Source organism: Branchiostoma lanceolatum, chromosome 7 (assembly GCF_035083965.1).
Source record: "Branchiostoma lanceolatum isolate klBraLanc5 chromosome 7, klBraLanc5.hap2, whole genome shotgun sequence".
Lineage (NCBI taxonomy): Eukaryota > Metazoa > Chordata > Leptocardii > Amphioxiformes > Branchiostomatidae > Branchiostoma > Branchiostoma lanceolatum.
In genome coordinates this window covers 5,197,839-5,214,732 of record NC_089728.1, presented here as the reverse complement: position 1 = coordinate 5,214,732, position 16,894 = coordinate 5,197,839, and the positions used below count along the sequence as shown (strand labels likewise).

Sequence of the window (16,894 nt, the reverse complement as noted above, 5' to 3'; positions counted from 1 at the left end):
GCCAACCATCACTGTAATGTACAGTACTTACTCATATAATAGCAATATCATATATTGCATAGGACAAATTGCTGTACCCACTACAGATATGTTTTGGAAAGCCCAGTTGTATTGGACGTTTGATAATCATAATGGACTTTTTTTTTTAAAAGTCTTCTGAAGTTCTGTGTAAAAAATAAAATACCATTCATGAAATTTTAAGCAGGCTTTTGTAATCTTTTTTCCTAGGCTAAGCCCAAAGGTTAGTGTGGCCATGCAGGCAGCTGCCTGCATACTTACCATTGTCGCCCTTGTCCCAGCATGACGCATCCATTGGACACAGGTAGAAAGGGACACGACCTGAGCTGACCTGGGGGACCCTACCACTTTCCTAACAATAGAGGGGTGAAGACCATAGGCGCGCCAGTCTTTATAGCACAGAACTTCGTCTATGGGGGACGGAGAAAGAAGTATATTTTTAGTCTGGAGATAACAAAGGTTTGCCGTGCGAGACAGAGTATGCCGCTTTTAGTGTCTTTGTGTATCTCTCTGCAGGGGTTTGATATTAAAGAATGGAATCAGAAAAATGTTGAGACATTGTACAGATTCATACCATAGTAAAAGGTAAGGCAGTGAAACCTCAGACAGTACGAGGCGCCAAGGTATCTACCACTGTTGCATCTTACTTTTTGTGAAAACTTGAGTTGCAGTTCATTTGTACATTTTTGCTCCCCTTTATAAACCCCTAGGTCAAGGATGTTTTTGCATGCCCAATTAATTCATGTTTTCCTTGTCCTGGATGATCAAATGTCTGTCACACTGACTGATCCATGTCCAGACAGGATGTACTCTAGTCGTTTTATCCATCTGGCCTGGATTTGAGGAAACAGTCATTCCTATGACACAAACTGGTACAAGGTGCTCCCAGCTGAGACATACTTCTATGATTATCCTTACTGTGACATCAGGTTGTAACCTAGCTACCATAGTCTGTTCAGTTTCTCCGTCACAATGATTTTGATTTCAAAGATCGTAACTTCAGACAAAGAAACCTAATTAACTGATTTTAAGACTGTATGGTCTCCTATAGAGCACAACAAATTGAACAACAGAAAGATGTCTAATGACCTTCCAAGAATTTCCAAGAGTTCTCTTCATTTCGATTCAGCAAAAATGTTTCTTCTATTCTCTGCAGTTGGTACAGTCAAGGAGGTTAGTTTTAACCTCCTTGGTACAGTGATTAAGACAAGCCAAAGAACTTGTGTAAAACATGATATTAACCTTATTATTGTTCTTTACACAGAAGTTTAGTAAGTAAAACAAGAATAACCCAAGGATTAGTACAATTACAATGTCTCCCTTTGTAAGAGTAGGTCTGTTGATTTTTATTAGATTCCGCAGGAATTCCTAAAGAGAGCCATATAAATCCTACTGAAGAAGTTGAGTGGGCAGTCGGAATTCTGGGAATCTGGATCTAGTCAGCTCTGGGGCTAATGCAAACACCCTGAGATTGTGGCAGGCTCCAGCCAGCCCTCCGCACATGTTCTAGTTGGGTCTGGCTCCCTGTGCTTATCCACCACCCCCTGGAACACATGGTTCCCACCTGGTGGGCTGGTCCAACAATGTAGGTAAAGTTCTATAGGGACAAACCATTCACCTTGTAGAAAGGGGTACAAGGAGTCTCATGATGAGGATGCAAAGTTTTATACCATCATGATGATGAAGGTTAAGATAAAGTGGGCGACCCTGGGCTGCATCTTTATTAGCTAGCTCACACTTTCAGCCAAGCCAAGCATAGCTGGTCATCCCTACTCTTCTTGATAAGTGTGTTGGGTTCTTTTACGTGCAAAGGTTTCACTCCATAAGTTTCCTCATACACTGGGCCGCCGGCGCATTACCTGCCCATCTGATAGGAAGATGCGACACTTTTCCAGTCCTGCTCAGAACAGGGTAGAATTTGAACCAGATGTGTGGCGCAGCAGCAGAGTGTGCAGACCATCATACCACTCAAGACACAGTGATATGAGTTCAAATGGAGGAAACTCAGGAAAAGAAGCAAAATCTTCAGCATGTTGAAGGTGGCTACTGACTGTACCTCAATTGAAAGAAGAAGATACATGAACTGTGGAGGGAAAATTTTAGCTTGTCAACCACTTCCTCTTTGAAGTTGCATCAGAGATTCTAAAGCCAACCCAAGTTGCCAAAACTTTTTGGGTGTCTCTTGGGACTTTGAGGCTGAGCAAGGGGTTTAAAAAGATACTGCACACTTAGAAATTAAGTCATTGCTCGCTAATTAACCACAAGTCATACATCTTGAGGATTTGAGGATGTGGAGAAAGTTTGTTGCTTATTTTGCCATCTTTTTTAAAAGAATTTATCTATGCTGTTGCAATGAATGGATTACTTTATAAGATACAGTATGTATTGGTATATCCATGATTCCCTGTATTCAATTAAGAGTCACAATAGTAAGCTACTTTCATATCAATATCAGTCTCTGTACTGTGTACAGAATAGTTTCCTTTATGAAAAAATAGAATCATTTAAGAATGGACATAAAAATGACAGAAGTTAGTTATCAAATATATCATCTCAGTTATCAGTTATTCGCCCTTCCTTCAGGTAAATGTCCTTGTCAGCTGGCATCCTAAAGCCTACTTAGCATCATTAAGATAAGACAGACTACTTGATCATCAGAAGACACATATGCATCTTGTCAAGTCTTCTGGCCCATCTTCTCCTGGCCACTGTAGCCAATCTGTGGCGCTGCTCCTTGAAAGTTTCAAGTTCTCTCCCCAAGGATACCTGGCCCTGTCTTCACCCCTCCACACATGGAAGTTGTTCTGGGGAGGAATGTGGCTCTACCCTTGGGCCCTGGGCTCCGATTTCTCCCATTCAACAAAACTCCAGTGTCCCCTTCAAACTTCCTCAGTTGTGCAGAGCTTCCAGCCAGGGCGTGATCATACCCCCAGATTGTTACCAGATGGCGGAAGAAAGTCTGTATTTTCCTTCTTCTTTCCCAAACTGTTCTCTTTCTCTTTATAATGTCTTTGAATCTTCGTAGCTTTGCTTGAATAGTTGCTATGGTGTGCTCTAATGTGCTGTAGTATCTTTAGAGTAGCGTTGTATAAGTAGTATAGTAAGAGTTTTAGATGAAAAGTTCTTGGGGAGGGAAGACTCGAGTTGTCCATCCTTGCAAGATGGAACACAGACATGTTTGTTTAGGAAGATTATAGTTCCTTCTGTCAGAGTTATTTTGCTGAGTATATAGGTTGACAATAATCATACTCGATTAATCAATATTTTTTATAATCAGTGATATCTTTGTTATTATATCAGTCATCAAAAATTGATAGACTGATTGTAGAATAAATGCTTTGTATTGTGTTGTGATGAATCATATGGTGTATGATAGAAAGAAGCTGAGATTGGAGTGATATGATGTTGGTCCAGAGCATGTGTATTAGTTGTAGTTTTGCTGACAAGTTTGTGCTTTTGAAAACAGCAGTTTTGTTGACAGAAGCTGCCATGAACGCACATTGATTCCATATGTGTATGTATGTTGTTGACAGCCTTCCGTCAATCAGTTATGGTCCTTCTGTGGTAGCATCCACCCAAGAACAGACCTGTTTTCTGTGTGAATCGTTGATTTCTCTGCCTCCTCCTTGCTCTAAAACGTCCTGTCTGGAGTGATAGTGATTCTAACAGAGCCTCTCCTGAGCTGTTGGGATGTCGACATTTCCTGTGTTGTTCGTGTTTTTGGCTCACCTCTGTACAAAAGTCAGCTCCACTGTCAAGTGTATTTCCAGATGGCATGACAGCGAAGTCCGCCTAGGTCGGACTGGTAGATGGAACAACTTCACTACTTTGTGTTTTGAAGGTCAAATGTTGTCCCAGCTTTCCTTGTGCCGCATGGAGGTCTCCTGGATCAAAGATGTGGAAAATGTACTCAGGAGGTGTAGACATTGGCAGTCAGAGCAAAACTTGCATTATCAAGTAGTTGGAAGTCATCATCATCATAGCTGGAAGTGTCAATGCAGTAATTATTGCCCATGGTAGCAGCTTTTGGGCGTTAATTGCTTTTTGCCTTTTATCAAAATCGTATCTGGCCAAAGATAAGAATGACAGAAGACCAGAAACCAACATATGAAATGAATATCTGTGCTGAGGAAGTCACAAAAATAGTGTAGCTGATAAAAACAACATGTAAACATAAAAGTGGCCATTATAAGATATTACGGAATAATAATGAGCGGAATGGTTTAGAATTATCAAACTTTCTTGCTACAGTAATCTGAAGTGTATAATAGTTTTTCCACAGGACAAGTTCTAAATTATGCAATTCTGGTACTATGAACCATCACTAGTCCTGCTCTTAATTATGTCTTGGCATTTTTAGAACCTTGACTGCTAGTATATTTTACCCCCTCCCTTCCTGCTTATGCCTTCCAGATGTTTGGCTGGATGCTATCTCTGGTATTTCCTTGGTCAGGTTACTGGTTGGACACTACTTCACTTGTATCTCTGTATATATAGATATTTACAAGGTGGAGCTCTAACACCATTACAGCACACGCATTTGAGATAAGGCAAATCTTGGGGATCACATTGTCCGTAAAGTGAGCCATCAGATCCAATATACACGCTGTCTCAAGATCAAAGACATAAAAGGACATTCTAGTTTGCATCTTGTACAAAATTTTTACAACAACAAAAAAGCTGTGACATAAGGTTTAGATTTCTTGCTCATGCTCATGCTGAAAAGGTATTTCTTGTTTTGTCCAGAACGATGCTTATGATGCCGTACTAACAAAGTTGTGTTTTTCTGTTGTTGTTCTCTAGGCCAATCAGAGCCCAGCATGCCTGACTCTCCCGACTCGAACAGCAAGTCACAGACGAGTACGTCTCCGGGAGCGATGCCGCTGTCGAACGCCCAGCCGCAGGGGATGCGGGCAGTCCCCGGTACGTCCGCGACTGGTGAGTGTCTGTCAGCGCTCCGTGTTGTCTGCAGAGATTCAGGCTAAGTTAGAGTGATGGTGGTCTTGTCTGATCCCTCGCGATCGCTGTCCTTATAGAACTGGACCCTCTCAGAACCTGTCCAGTCTAATCCAAGACTGCCTCTGGTGTTTTCTTAAGACTCGTTTAAGTTTTATCTCATCCTTAAAAGGGTTAAAAATAAGATGGAAGATTTAGGATTCTATTTCAGAACCATTAAATGAATGGCAATAGATTAATTGGATTTAAAAAATTGTTCCAAAGGCAGTATGTTGGGCTCTACACACTCAATGAGATAATAATTGATATAAATTGTATCTACCGTATACATATTCAAGTAATATTAGACAACTGCCAACAATTCTAAAAAAAGTCTAAAAGTTTGTCTACTAGTATTACGTTACATAATTTGCCATGAGTCTTGACATTAATTGTCTTTTCAGTTATTGGTGGATTCATTTTGATGGTGAAATAGTACACATATGTTCTCTAGAGGTTAGCAACATTCCCGTCTGTAAAGCAGCGGGCAAGTTTCTTATGATTGGTCAAGTTTCATATGGTTAAAGTTTTATGGAGGAAAAGTGATTATTCTATATCTGAGTCAACTGTCTTTTAGTACTCCCGCTAAACTAACTACATGTATGTCGACCAATACAAACCCGCAAATACACCTTTAGAACTCATGTAATTCTGTGAAAAGTATCAAGATGTCTTGTAAAATGTTCAAGCAAGTTCTAAAACATCTTGTAAAATGTTCAGGCAAGTTCTAAAAGGTCTTGTAAAATGTTCAGGCTTGTTCCAAGAAGTCTTGTAAAAAGTTCAAGCAAGCAGTTGAATATTTTTGCCAGTCTGCTGAAGTTGTTCTGTGGATTGGCCTTCAGGAGGGCCTGCATGCCCCTTTTACGTAGAGCGTAATCGGCCGTTTTAATTTTTCGTAGAGCGTTGCCGACCACTCCATAATTTAGCGTAGAGCGTAGGGGGGCTTTCTGAGTTTAGCGTAGAGCGTAGGAAGGCTTTCTGAATTTAGCGTATTACGTAGCCGGCCCTCCGAATTTAGCGTAGAGCGTTGTCGGGACCCCCCCATGCAGGCCCTCCTTCAGATGTCAGCAGATTCCAGTTCTGTTTGCCCAAGGGGGAGGGGGGCATGTCGTCTGTAGGCAACCGTTCTTATCTCTATGTAAAGTTGTGTAGCAGACTTGCTCTGCATACTTCAAGGATAATAGCATTCCGCTGGAAGAAGTTGTTCTAAAGCTCCACAATGAGTGAGTGAGTGAGTGAGTGTGTAACAGAGGAAGCATCTTCACTGGTTGTTCCAAGTCACAAGACTTAACATGTCAAGATGTGACTCGTCTGTCAGTGTTCTCAGGAACCAACTAATTCCTCAGCCCTTGAAAGGTCTTTTACCTTCTAATTTCATAGCCTCTAAATTCACCCCTCCGCAGCACAAATCTTTCTGAAGTACGATGAGCCAAGCCACCTGTGGTGATGACGGCAATGGTGGTGGTGGTGTGACCTTGGTTTTGGCGGTGTTTATGTGTGGTGAAAGTGGCAGAAAAGATAGACAACGAAGTGTATACTAGGTTTGCCATTTCACAGTTGAACTTGGAGTTGGGATGTACTCAAGGTCAGGTTCATTGAAGGGCGTAGACATCTGAAGGAACCCTGGGAAGTCTAGATAAACAGGCTAGTTGTCTGTTGCAATAACCTGCACAGGTCATTCCTCTGAAGTTTGTATATATTACAAACATACAACACATCATGTAGGATATGACATCTGTATTTATTTAGTATATATGAGATTCAGAGAAGTATTTCTGTGCTTTGATATATTTTCTCATACTTGTTGTATAGAGATCATTTTGAGCTCTGTATACCATAAAGTATTGTGACTTGAACTTTGTACATGTTGTTCAATAGAACTCTAGAAAATGGTAAAAACAAAGTCTTATTTTTTAAAAGGTTGCAGATTTGGGTCAAGGAGTCCATAATAGTATCATGTTTGCCGACAAACAGGAAGTTCAAACTCCATGTTTTGAATTCCTGGGAAATTATCCAAGGTTTGTGTCACTCTGCACCTGTTCCTGTCCGCAGGAATGGGAGGCATGTGTTCCTGCAACTCTATCGATTGGCTACTTTCCTCCGTAGGCTGACACTTTGCATGTTGTTGAGACCAGTCTAGTACTCTTTCATAACTTACTGTACTTTCTATAACAACAACGACAAAAGACAAACATCTGTTGTGATTCACTGGTACTCAAGGTGAAAATATAGCGAGGGAATATCATAAAATCAGAGGGCAGGGAGGAAAACTTCAATATGAAGTATAATGTTATACACTCCATAGGACTGAGTGCACCAAGGCATAAACCTGGTTCTCAGGCTTTGTTTTCTTCAAAATCATCATCTGTTTCCAGAGAAGCACATGTTTTTAGAAATTAACAAATCAAGTTATAGAGGCCCCAGCAGCACACAGAATATCTTTTATGTAGATACTATAACCAAGCTTTAAGATATAAAAATGTGGTGGTTATCACAAAATTAAGCATACTTTTAGTCATAATGTTACTGTGATACAGATTTACAGGTGGTACTTGACAGTCGTCGGTAATTTCTAGCTGTTGTGAAGAAATTCAAGCATCAAGCTGAAAACCTTACATTCCAAGTATACTTAGCTTGTCAGCCATGGATTTAATGGTCACATAACTTCATTCCTGCCATGCACCTCCGGTTAGGTATGTCCGCACCTGTCTGTCGATGTCACCTGTCACACTTGGTCCTTTCCTCAGACTAGTCTACCTTTTTTTCTATCCCTAAGTTAGAGATCAAAGATCCCAGGAAATTTTCAATTATCTTAGCATGCTTGTATTTTGTACTTGTATCTTGTACTTTATACCGTTACTACTTTTGGCCTCTGACAGGGATACCGTTTTTATAGACATTTAGTTGGATATGAACTACTGTATATATCAACTTCCTAGCATGCAACTTTGCTGTTACATGTATGTCACAATGTAATTGTGTCACGACATTAGCAGTCAAGTGTGGCTTGTTGAATACACCTGTTGGGGACAGGTATCTTGTACAATGTAAGACTTGTTAAGGTGTCCTTTGTCATGGTTAAAGGTAACATCTGTTGGTGGCCTTGAAAAGCTCAGCTGTCATCAGCACAGACTTGAGTGTCAAAACAAGTTGTTTGCTTGTTGAATTTCTGTGAAGCTGCTGCCACTGCAACATGGCCCACGAGTGGCACGGTTGTCACCAACTGTAGGCTTGTCATTGTCAGGAAATGTTATTCTTGTAGGTCCCTAAACCTGGTGCTGACATGTGTGACTTGGTGTTGTAGAGAAGACTAACAAAACACCTCCACTTTCTGTAGTGCCGTCACGATTAACTTTATTCAAAGAAGAAAACAAATTAAGAACAGCCAATCACTGGCATTCCCAGTGTGGTGATTAGAGATGCTAAAGAGCAAAGTCCTGGATTCAGAGGGAGGGAGGCAGGCAGGCAGGTTTGGATGAATGAGTAAATGGGTTAGGAACAGTCATACAAAATGTCATGATGATGATAATGTGGCAAAATCTTCAGGATAAAAAAGCTGACTATTAGTTTTTTAAAATTTGTAGACCAAGTTTGTGTTTTTCGTTTTTCAATGGAAGAAATGACATAGACTTGATAGCCCAAAAAGTGAAAGTTTACAGCAGGCAACTCAGTTGCTCCATTTTTGTTGTATTTTAGTGGATGCCAGTGTCCTACCCCTATTATAGGATAGGGCCAGATGCATGCATTATATCTTAGACAATAATATAACTTGGCCCAACAACAGTAATTGCACAGATAAAAACCAAGACTTCTAAAGTTGCGGCAGCCAACAACAAACCTGTGAAACTGTTGACTACTGGTCCAGGGTGGAATCTGGGGGCATGGGAATGGAAGGACTTGGGTTGATGGGCCATGACAGCTGCCTGGTGCCTTCAAGTCTGGCAGTGTTGCGACTATCCACCTGCTGGGGTCTGTCTGGGAGACCAGAGCTGACAGAAACATGCGCCATACAGACAGGCAAGGACCATACGCAGTTTTATGCACTATACTAAAGCAGTGTGTATTTGGACGTTATTCATATCCTAACTTACCTAAGTACCTTTGCTGAAAACGGACACTCATTAGAAGTGAACCTTCCATCTTGCAAATGATAAAGCAAGGGACCCTGTGTTTTGACACCCCTATGTTCCAATGCCCCTTTATATTCCGATACCCCTACACTCGGACACCCTTACAATGTATGTTAGGGGTGTTGGAACATAGGGGTGTCAGAACATTGGTGTATAACATATAAAAATGGGGGATAAAGTAATATGAAGTAAGTCTAACAGAAAATATAAGATTTTTGTATGCTTCTTAAATTTAAAGGAGGATGTATCATCTATATCAACTGTAGCACCTTAAAAAATGTTTGTATCGATTTCGGTTGGAGAAAACCCTGTAGTTTCTCCAAACCAGTTTCGACAGCTCGCTGACAGAAAGCTGTATGAAGTGACTGACCCCCACCACAAGCCATATACCTAATGAGAGTCTACTTAGCCTAGAAATTGGCCTGGAATCCCCCAACCTGTGTATTGTGTACATCCTGTATGGTTGGAATGGCAGCTATTTTGATGCCCTGAGTCTGCTATTTGTGGAAGTGTCCTTGTGTATTGGTACGGACAGGCGGGTGGTGCCTGCCAGTCTGTATCCCTGCCCTCAGGATGACAGAAGTGCACCTGCATGTACTCACACCACCCGCAGCACAACGCTGCATACTGCACTTCCCCTGGAGTTACATTTCCAACACAAAAAACAATATCAGACAGTGACTGTTAAACTTAAAGGATCGGCCGTATTAACAAACGGGCACAACCTGATCTGGCTTTCTTCATCTAGTGGAACAGATCGCATGAGTTTTCTGTGGTCCTATTTCCTTTCGCTTTGTCTGAAACGATGAAACAGAATCCTGCCAGATATCTATAAAGGAAGCAGAGAGTATTTTTATGTCGTGTTATGACGGACCTGGTGCCTGTACCCAAGCCTGTCACCTTGTACTAGTCTCTTGACAAATGACATACTAGACATAACCCAGCTGCTGTGGACTAATTCCAGCCCAATATTGTCAACTATCATGGATGCACTCCTGTAAATGCCTTTGAGTTGGTAGAGATTTAATTTCACAGGAGTGGGAAAATGGAATGGTTTTTAGTTCACAGTTGAAACAATGGGAAAGTTCGCGGTGTCGACTGCCCAAAACTGCGAACATTAAACCATTGTGAAAATTTCATCATTTACGCTATCTGCTGATCCATTTTAAAACGAAAGGCTAAAGCAATATATACATCTATTCTATACATGATAATTTTGAAAATTTCATATCCATAACATGATACAAATGTGCAATGATCAATATTCAACTTGCACATGGCGAGGATGAGTGAGTTCACTAACAGTGCAGAAGAATGCGTCTTGAAGAGGGTCAGCTGCGACCGTCTTCTGGCAGCTGTTTTTTGTATGGTCTGCCGCCCAGTCTATTTGTTTCCCAACCTGTAAATACTCTCCCTGATAGTGTACATTTTCTGGCTCCAACAATATTGTGGCTGGTGCTCTTGGGCGCTCTGCTTCACAATTTATGTCCCACTTCGGAGACCCCACAATACCCTTAAATCACTGTTGACAAGCTCACCCCAGATTGGACTCAGTCAGTGGGAACAAGAGTTGGATAGGTCCATTGGTAGAAGTATATGTAGGAATGGCCTTAAAAAGAGTAGCTGGGATGCTAGACCCCCGATCTCTGTATTGTCTATCGTGCAGGATCTAACTCAGGGCTAGGGGGGCCTGTTGTAGAATTTCCTTGGGGGCATGTTAGCGCCCTAGAGCCGAAGAGTTGGACTGTACTGTTGAAGTCCCCTGTAACCTCCTTGGACTGTGTAGGCCCTAGAAACAGTCTGGCAGCCAGGCTGTAAAAAGAGGTACGCTTCTGTCTTCTTTAATTATTTTAGAACCATTAACGGGATTTAAGAATGGGCTAAAGATAGATTTCAAAAGGACGTTAATGGCCTACGGCAAAGCCACAGTTCTTTATATGCAGAAGAGATATCCTACTGTCTTCTTGCACTATTTTAGCACAACACCACCAGATCTAAGAATATGCCAAAAATACATTTCAAAAGGATGTTGATAGCCTGTCGTTTTGTATCCCTTTGATGCTGGCCGACATATCTGTATACTTCAGATAAAGGTAAAATGTTGTGGTCTTCATACATGTATCTATGTATGGAATGCGGTACGCATTTGTACCATATCTTTTAGTATATTCAACGACGAGGCCATGGGTTGAAGGCAATGTCATTTCATACATTCCTGCATGTTATGATCATGCTAGCATAACTATGCGTATGGAACTTGCATGATTCTATTTTGCAAAGGCAGGTCACTTTAAGTAGCATACTTGGAGGGCCTGTTGTTGTACAGGAGTCTATCTGACAAGTATAATTTTCTTGGCGCCAGGCTATATTTTGAGCTGTCTGAAGTTCTGGACATTTTATTTACTTGGTCAGCCACTTGTCCCTGTCACTTCAGTTTGTGACAGGTGCTGACAAGTCTGGGACGCAGCACAGCTGGCAGCACTCAGCAGCTGTCAATCACTCAAACGGACCAACGGTTACCGAGGGCAACCATCCTCACATCTTCAGGTCAGGGGAGGTTGGTTCTGAAAGTGTCCAATTCATGGCAAGGTGGAAAAGGGTTGTCTTTTAAAGGTCAAGGTTTGCTAGATGATATATTCATTGCAGTGGCTTATGTTATAATCTGACAGCTCTGGAATTTTGTTTTTAGACTTTTTTTTCTCTCAGCGGTAATTGTGTAATTAAGACCAGGCATGCCACCCATGTGGAAGTAGCTAGCTCATTGACAAGTTAGTGACATGTCTGGATTAAGGAAGTCTGTCGTGGAATCCTCTCCTCCAAGCTGCGTATCCTGAAGGAAGGAAGATGGTACCTTGACATCTCCTGCGAGTGTTTGGGAGGGGGGCTGTTTTCTCTCCCAGCTGTTCTGGGCATCATCTGCGGAGATAGCAGCTGTCTGGTGTGGGGACAGCCTGTCGCCTTGGCAACCTGCCCCAAACATGTTTTTCATTCCTGGCAGGGTCTTGACTCTGGTTATCTTTAAAGAGGGTGCCATGTGGCTCTGTTTTGATCAGGCGGAGTCTGGTAAAAACAGACCAGCCTTCCTGCAATTCTGGTCTAGTATTTCTGCGTAGGGCAGCCATTTGGTCCTCTAAAACCCATGACAATGATGAAAACCTAATGTTGCTTGCAGTCATGTTGTCAAGTAATTTAGATTTGTTGCAACTTATATATGGGGCGAGTTCAAAGCATCTCTCTCTCTATGTCTCTCAGGCCTTGAAACGTCTCTCTTTCTCTCTCTGTATCTCTCTCTCTCATTGTCTCTGTCTTTCTCTCTCCCTCTCACTGTCAAAGAATTGGCATTTGTCACAACTTCTAGTAAGTAAAGCCATAAGGAAGTGATAAGATTTTATAGATCACTCCCAGGGAGTGACAAGAAAAATACCCCAGGACCTTCCAGAGGAAGTGTGCTGAGCAGTTTTCCATCTGGCCCTGGTGAGGAGGCTGGGCTTGTTGAGCAGCTGTCAGGACTGGCGACGGTCAGTCTGGAAGGACAGCTGGAAATCTCCTCCAGTGGCTAGTCACAAGTACACAGATCTCCTGGTATTTCCTCAGTGGTAAGAAAACCATCTGGACACACTCCCTCCTCCTGACAGCAGTAGCCAGCCTGTCAAGTCTTCAAGGCTACCCTCTGGTATTCTCATTCAGCCTATTCCATTACATTTTTTGGGGGAGATACCTTGTAAACTTTTACTCTTCAAGAGCATAATGAGCGGTGAGAAATCTCGAAAAGTCTGGTCGCTTTGACATGAACATCTGTTTGTGTATGAAGTTTTGTTTATAAACATATCGGCTACCAGGTTTATTTGTATATGTCAGGTTTGAACCCTGTTTCCCCCCTACCACCTGTAGTGGTTGGGTCCCACAGTGCTGCTGTGTTGTACATAGTCTTACCAAAAGGTTTACAGTACAGTAGTTGGTCGGTTGGTGCCAGTGACAGGGCATGCTTTCCCAGCCTCTGGTCAGGATGCCTACAGCGCGAGATTCTCCTGACTCTGCCATCTGGTCCTGCTCACAAGTCTCTGGTATGTTCCTCTGACTGTTTTTCATTATTATGACGTCTTCATTTCTTTTTCTCATAGCCTGGATGACATTGTAGTTAAAATCCTGATCAAGTAGAGTAGAGTAGAGTAGAGTTTTTTTTCAACTACGATTCCACACAGAAAGAATAAGCTTGTATCATCTTTGATACAGTACAGGGTGATGTACAATTTGGTGTACGAGGCCATTTGTGCTAGGATAGTATGATATGATATGATAAATGCTCACCTGTATTATAGAAGATGAAGAAAAATGCACCTGTTCATTCAGTAGAGCTATGTCATGGACAGTGCTCTTGTAAAAGGCAGACATGCAGATCCCACTTCCCATGGTATCTTTCTGAAATTAGACTAATATTATCCTCAAACGGTATGATACACCATATATGTAATAATATAGACAGACAAGACAGACTCTTCTTTGTGGTCTTTTTTTTTCCAATGGTTTGTCGGATGGATTTGTGTTTTTTTAATTTTATAAAATGGTAACCCTGCTTATTAGATCCAATGTACGTTTTAAAGAACTCAGAGCTGTAAGTTATCATATTTGGAAGGCAACTTAAGAATTCAAAGTAAAAGAGTTTGTGATAATTATATGATGATATAGAAATGATGTAATATTCTTCATACTTTGAACAGTATAAGGATGTTGGGAACAAATGATTGAAACCATAACTTCCTCTAAGAAAAAAATCTTGTTTTTTTCATTACAAGAAATTTCTCTACAAACACTCCCACTAAAGAATTTGCCAAGTACAGAAGAAGCCACTTAATTGCACCTCGGATAAACGCACCTTCCATTTAATTGCACCAAATCCCAAAATCCCAAACCGGTTCCCATTCACTGCATTGTTAGTGACTCCGCATAACTGCACCGCGCATTGTCACCAATGCCGGATAACTGCACCAATTTTTTTCAAAAATCCTCGACAAGTTAACTAAAAGGTGCGCTAAAATCGGCAGACGCGGTACAAATGAGCCGATACCTGCCAGTGTAAAGGCGCAATACCGCCAATGTGTTTAAAACTGTTTTTGAGTAACAAAAGAAGGCGGTCTCCATTGACAATCACGTTGATAAGAATCATATGGGAGGTCCCGGGCGGGTCCAGGGCGTGTCGGCACCACCAAGAGACGCACGCCTACCAAAGGCGGCATTGCGCTTTGGCAGACAGCATGCTGTACTCAATAAAGATTGGTCTCTACCTGTACTACTGTCTTATTACTGTGAATGCATTCAAGTTCGCGTGGATTTGAGTTCGCGTTAAGGTTGGCATGGGGTGTTGTCGGTGGTTTGAGGTTTGCGGCAGCGCTACATACTGCTGCCGATAATAATTAAAAGACCGGCGTCTTTACGTACATCTAGTCGGAAACAATAGAGGCTCGGCAAGGGCTACAGACGTGTAGGCGGACATAACAGTCGCTTTTGGCGGTGCGGTGCTAACGTGATCATCTGGCATGGCTGAATCCGCGTCCTAGAAACTTCCTGCATTCACCGGAACGAGGTATATGTGGGTTCGGCTCTGCTATAAGGAGAATGATCTCATTCTAGACATAACGTTACAGTCGGAGTTGTTTTCTTTGCTGTGCGAATCAAGCATATTTTCTCTTTCTACACGTGTACAGTACCTAGCTAATGATTTAAACATCTGCGAGGAAGAAAAAAATGTTAAGTTTAATCTGTACAGTATCATGGTAAACTTTACAAGATTTTTGTATATGTCCTGGAATACGTAAATAAAGTTAATAACTGCATAATTTCGTCTATTTGCTTTGTGCTAGTGTTTCTGACTAATAATACACCCCCCGCCCATGGTGGTGCGGTCCAGCTGGGCATTTCGCATAATTGCACCAGCCGGATAATTGCACCAAAAACGCTGACAAATGAGTGGTGCAGTTAAGCGGATTCTACTGTATCTTGAGTTTGGCTATATTTGCAGGGAGATGTTCACATCTGGTTTGTGTATCATAAACATGGCTGTGGTACCCTGCCAGCGCTGGCGACATTTTGTCTGCCACTTGCTCCGAGATCTGGAAAAGTTTTGCGCCCCAGCTCAAGGTGTCACCCCTCCCTCTGGTTAGGCACCTCAAACCAGATGTGCTGACTCCACATCAGAAGTAAAAGCAATAAAACAAACTCCTTTGTATGAGATTGATTGAGTGAGTGCATGAGATCTGGTTCTCGGTCGGAGTGCATATCATGGGAATTACAAACCTTGTCTACAGGGCTTCTACCTAAAGATAGCAACCAAAAATATTGTCAGACTCAGATGAAAAGAAACACAGATTTGAATAATTTTTAGATTTCTGACCAGAAATAAATTTTGCAAGAAAACATCTTTGGTCCAGGCTACCATCCTGAAAGTTTTCACACTGACATTTTTACGGAAGAGATAGCCTGGGTGCCATCCCGTACTTCCCCCTTACTAACTAGTTGAAGGCTGTGATCTGCTCTCCTTCCCTCCAGTTTTAATTCTAGCTCTCAGGATCTATCATGAAGAACAAAGACCTAGCAGATATAGAGCCATGACCTTGGTACTTGGTACAACCCTTGTACCTTACAGAGACTTGGACGATGTCCAGATATGCTTGTAGGAAGGTCATCAGTCAGCAGTTTGAGAAAGGCCTTTCCTTGGTATTCAAAGCCTACAGAAGATAGAGATCTATTTTGAACCTCATTAACACAGTTGACACTGAATGCATTTGCAACGTAACTCCCTCTATGAAAAATTACCTGTACTGCAATGGCTTTCTACAGTGCCGGAACAATTACCTGATGGCCTGGTATCCAATTTTAGCTTCAGTTCACACTACTCTTTGCTACTACTAGTACTAGAGAAAGGAAAAGACATTATCATGTCCCCTTTTTCTCCTTTCTCTACCTTTCCCCATTGACATAGCTGCATTTTCTGACTGAAGAAGTCTCATAATAGAGAGTCAGTTTTTTAGGACCTGTTGCTGTAACTTACCAACGCCATTACTAGCTGCCATGCATCTATTTTAATGTAGAAATGTAAAAACATAATTGACCGCATGTCAGCTTGTTATTCATCTGTTAGAAAGATGTTGCCATTTCCTCATGGTCTGTGTTTTATTTGTGGATCACTCGAGGTATATGCTCTCATATTAGACCTATAAATGAACAGATGTTTTTAGCATAGATGACAAACAATGATGTGCTTGACAGCCCCTTCCAGTAGTGATGGATGGTATTTGTGCTTTCCAGTATTCATCACATACAAAATGTCATCTAATCAGCCCAAAGAGAACCTATCACGTTCCTATTGGCAATGAAATAGTTATTCAAAGACAGCTTTTAAAAACTACAAGCTGTCAATGTCATATTTTACAGAGGTATAGTCTGAAACCTATCTGAAACCCAGCCTTGTTTGGCTTCTGTCTGCCTGTTCATTTCCCTATTAACAAAGTGGGACATTTGGAGATGAATCAATCTAAACACACGGATGGTTCCCAGGCTTTAACTTAAGCTGAGGGACATTGCAGACAGCTGTCACAACTGACCTTACCACAAGTTATGATGTTATTTCTATGCCCTGTTGTCCTTGGAGGTTAATAGTGTGTTTTTGCATTAAATTATCTGAAAGGAGAGAGGTATTTCACCAAGGTCGTTGTTTCTAGTTGGTGGCTACATGTGTCTTAAGAATTATAAACTTA

General features: G+C 41.6%; 1 protein-coding gene across 15 annotated transcripts in view; it reads left to right on the top strand.

Moving 5' to 3' along the window:
• LOC136438795 (protein CBFA2T1-like) overlaps positions 1–16,894 on the top strand; it is a 190,677-nt gene that overhangs the window by 156,810 nt on the left and 16,973 nt on the right. For 12 of the 15 annotated variants that reach the window (XM_066433750.1, XM_066433742.1, XM_066433748.1 and 9 more), the window contains one exon: positions 4,822–4,956. In XM_066433750.1, coding sequence (XP_066289847.1) covers positions 4,839–4,956 — 118 coding nt within the window. In that variant the 5' untranslated portion in view covers positions 4,822–4,838. Of the gene's footprint in view, positions 1–2,888; positions 2,976–4,821; positions 4,957–13,090; positions 13,208–16,894 lie in introns of those variants that run through there. The other 3 variants (XM_066433747.1, XM_066433740.1, XM_066433751.1) reach the window with 3 other exon arrangements.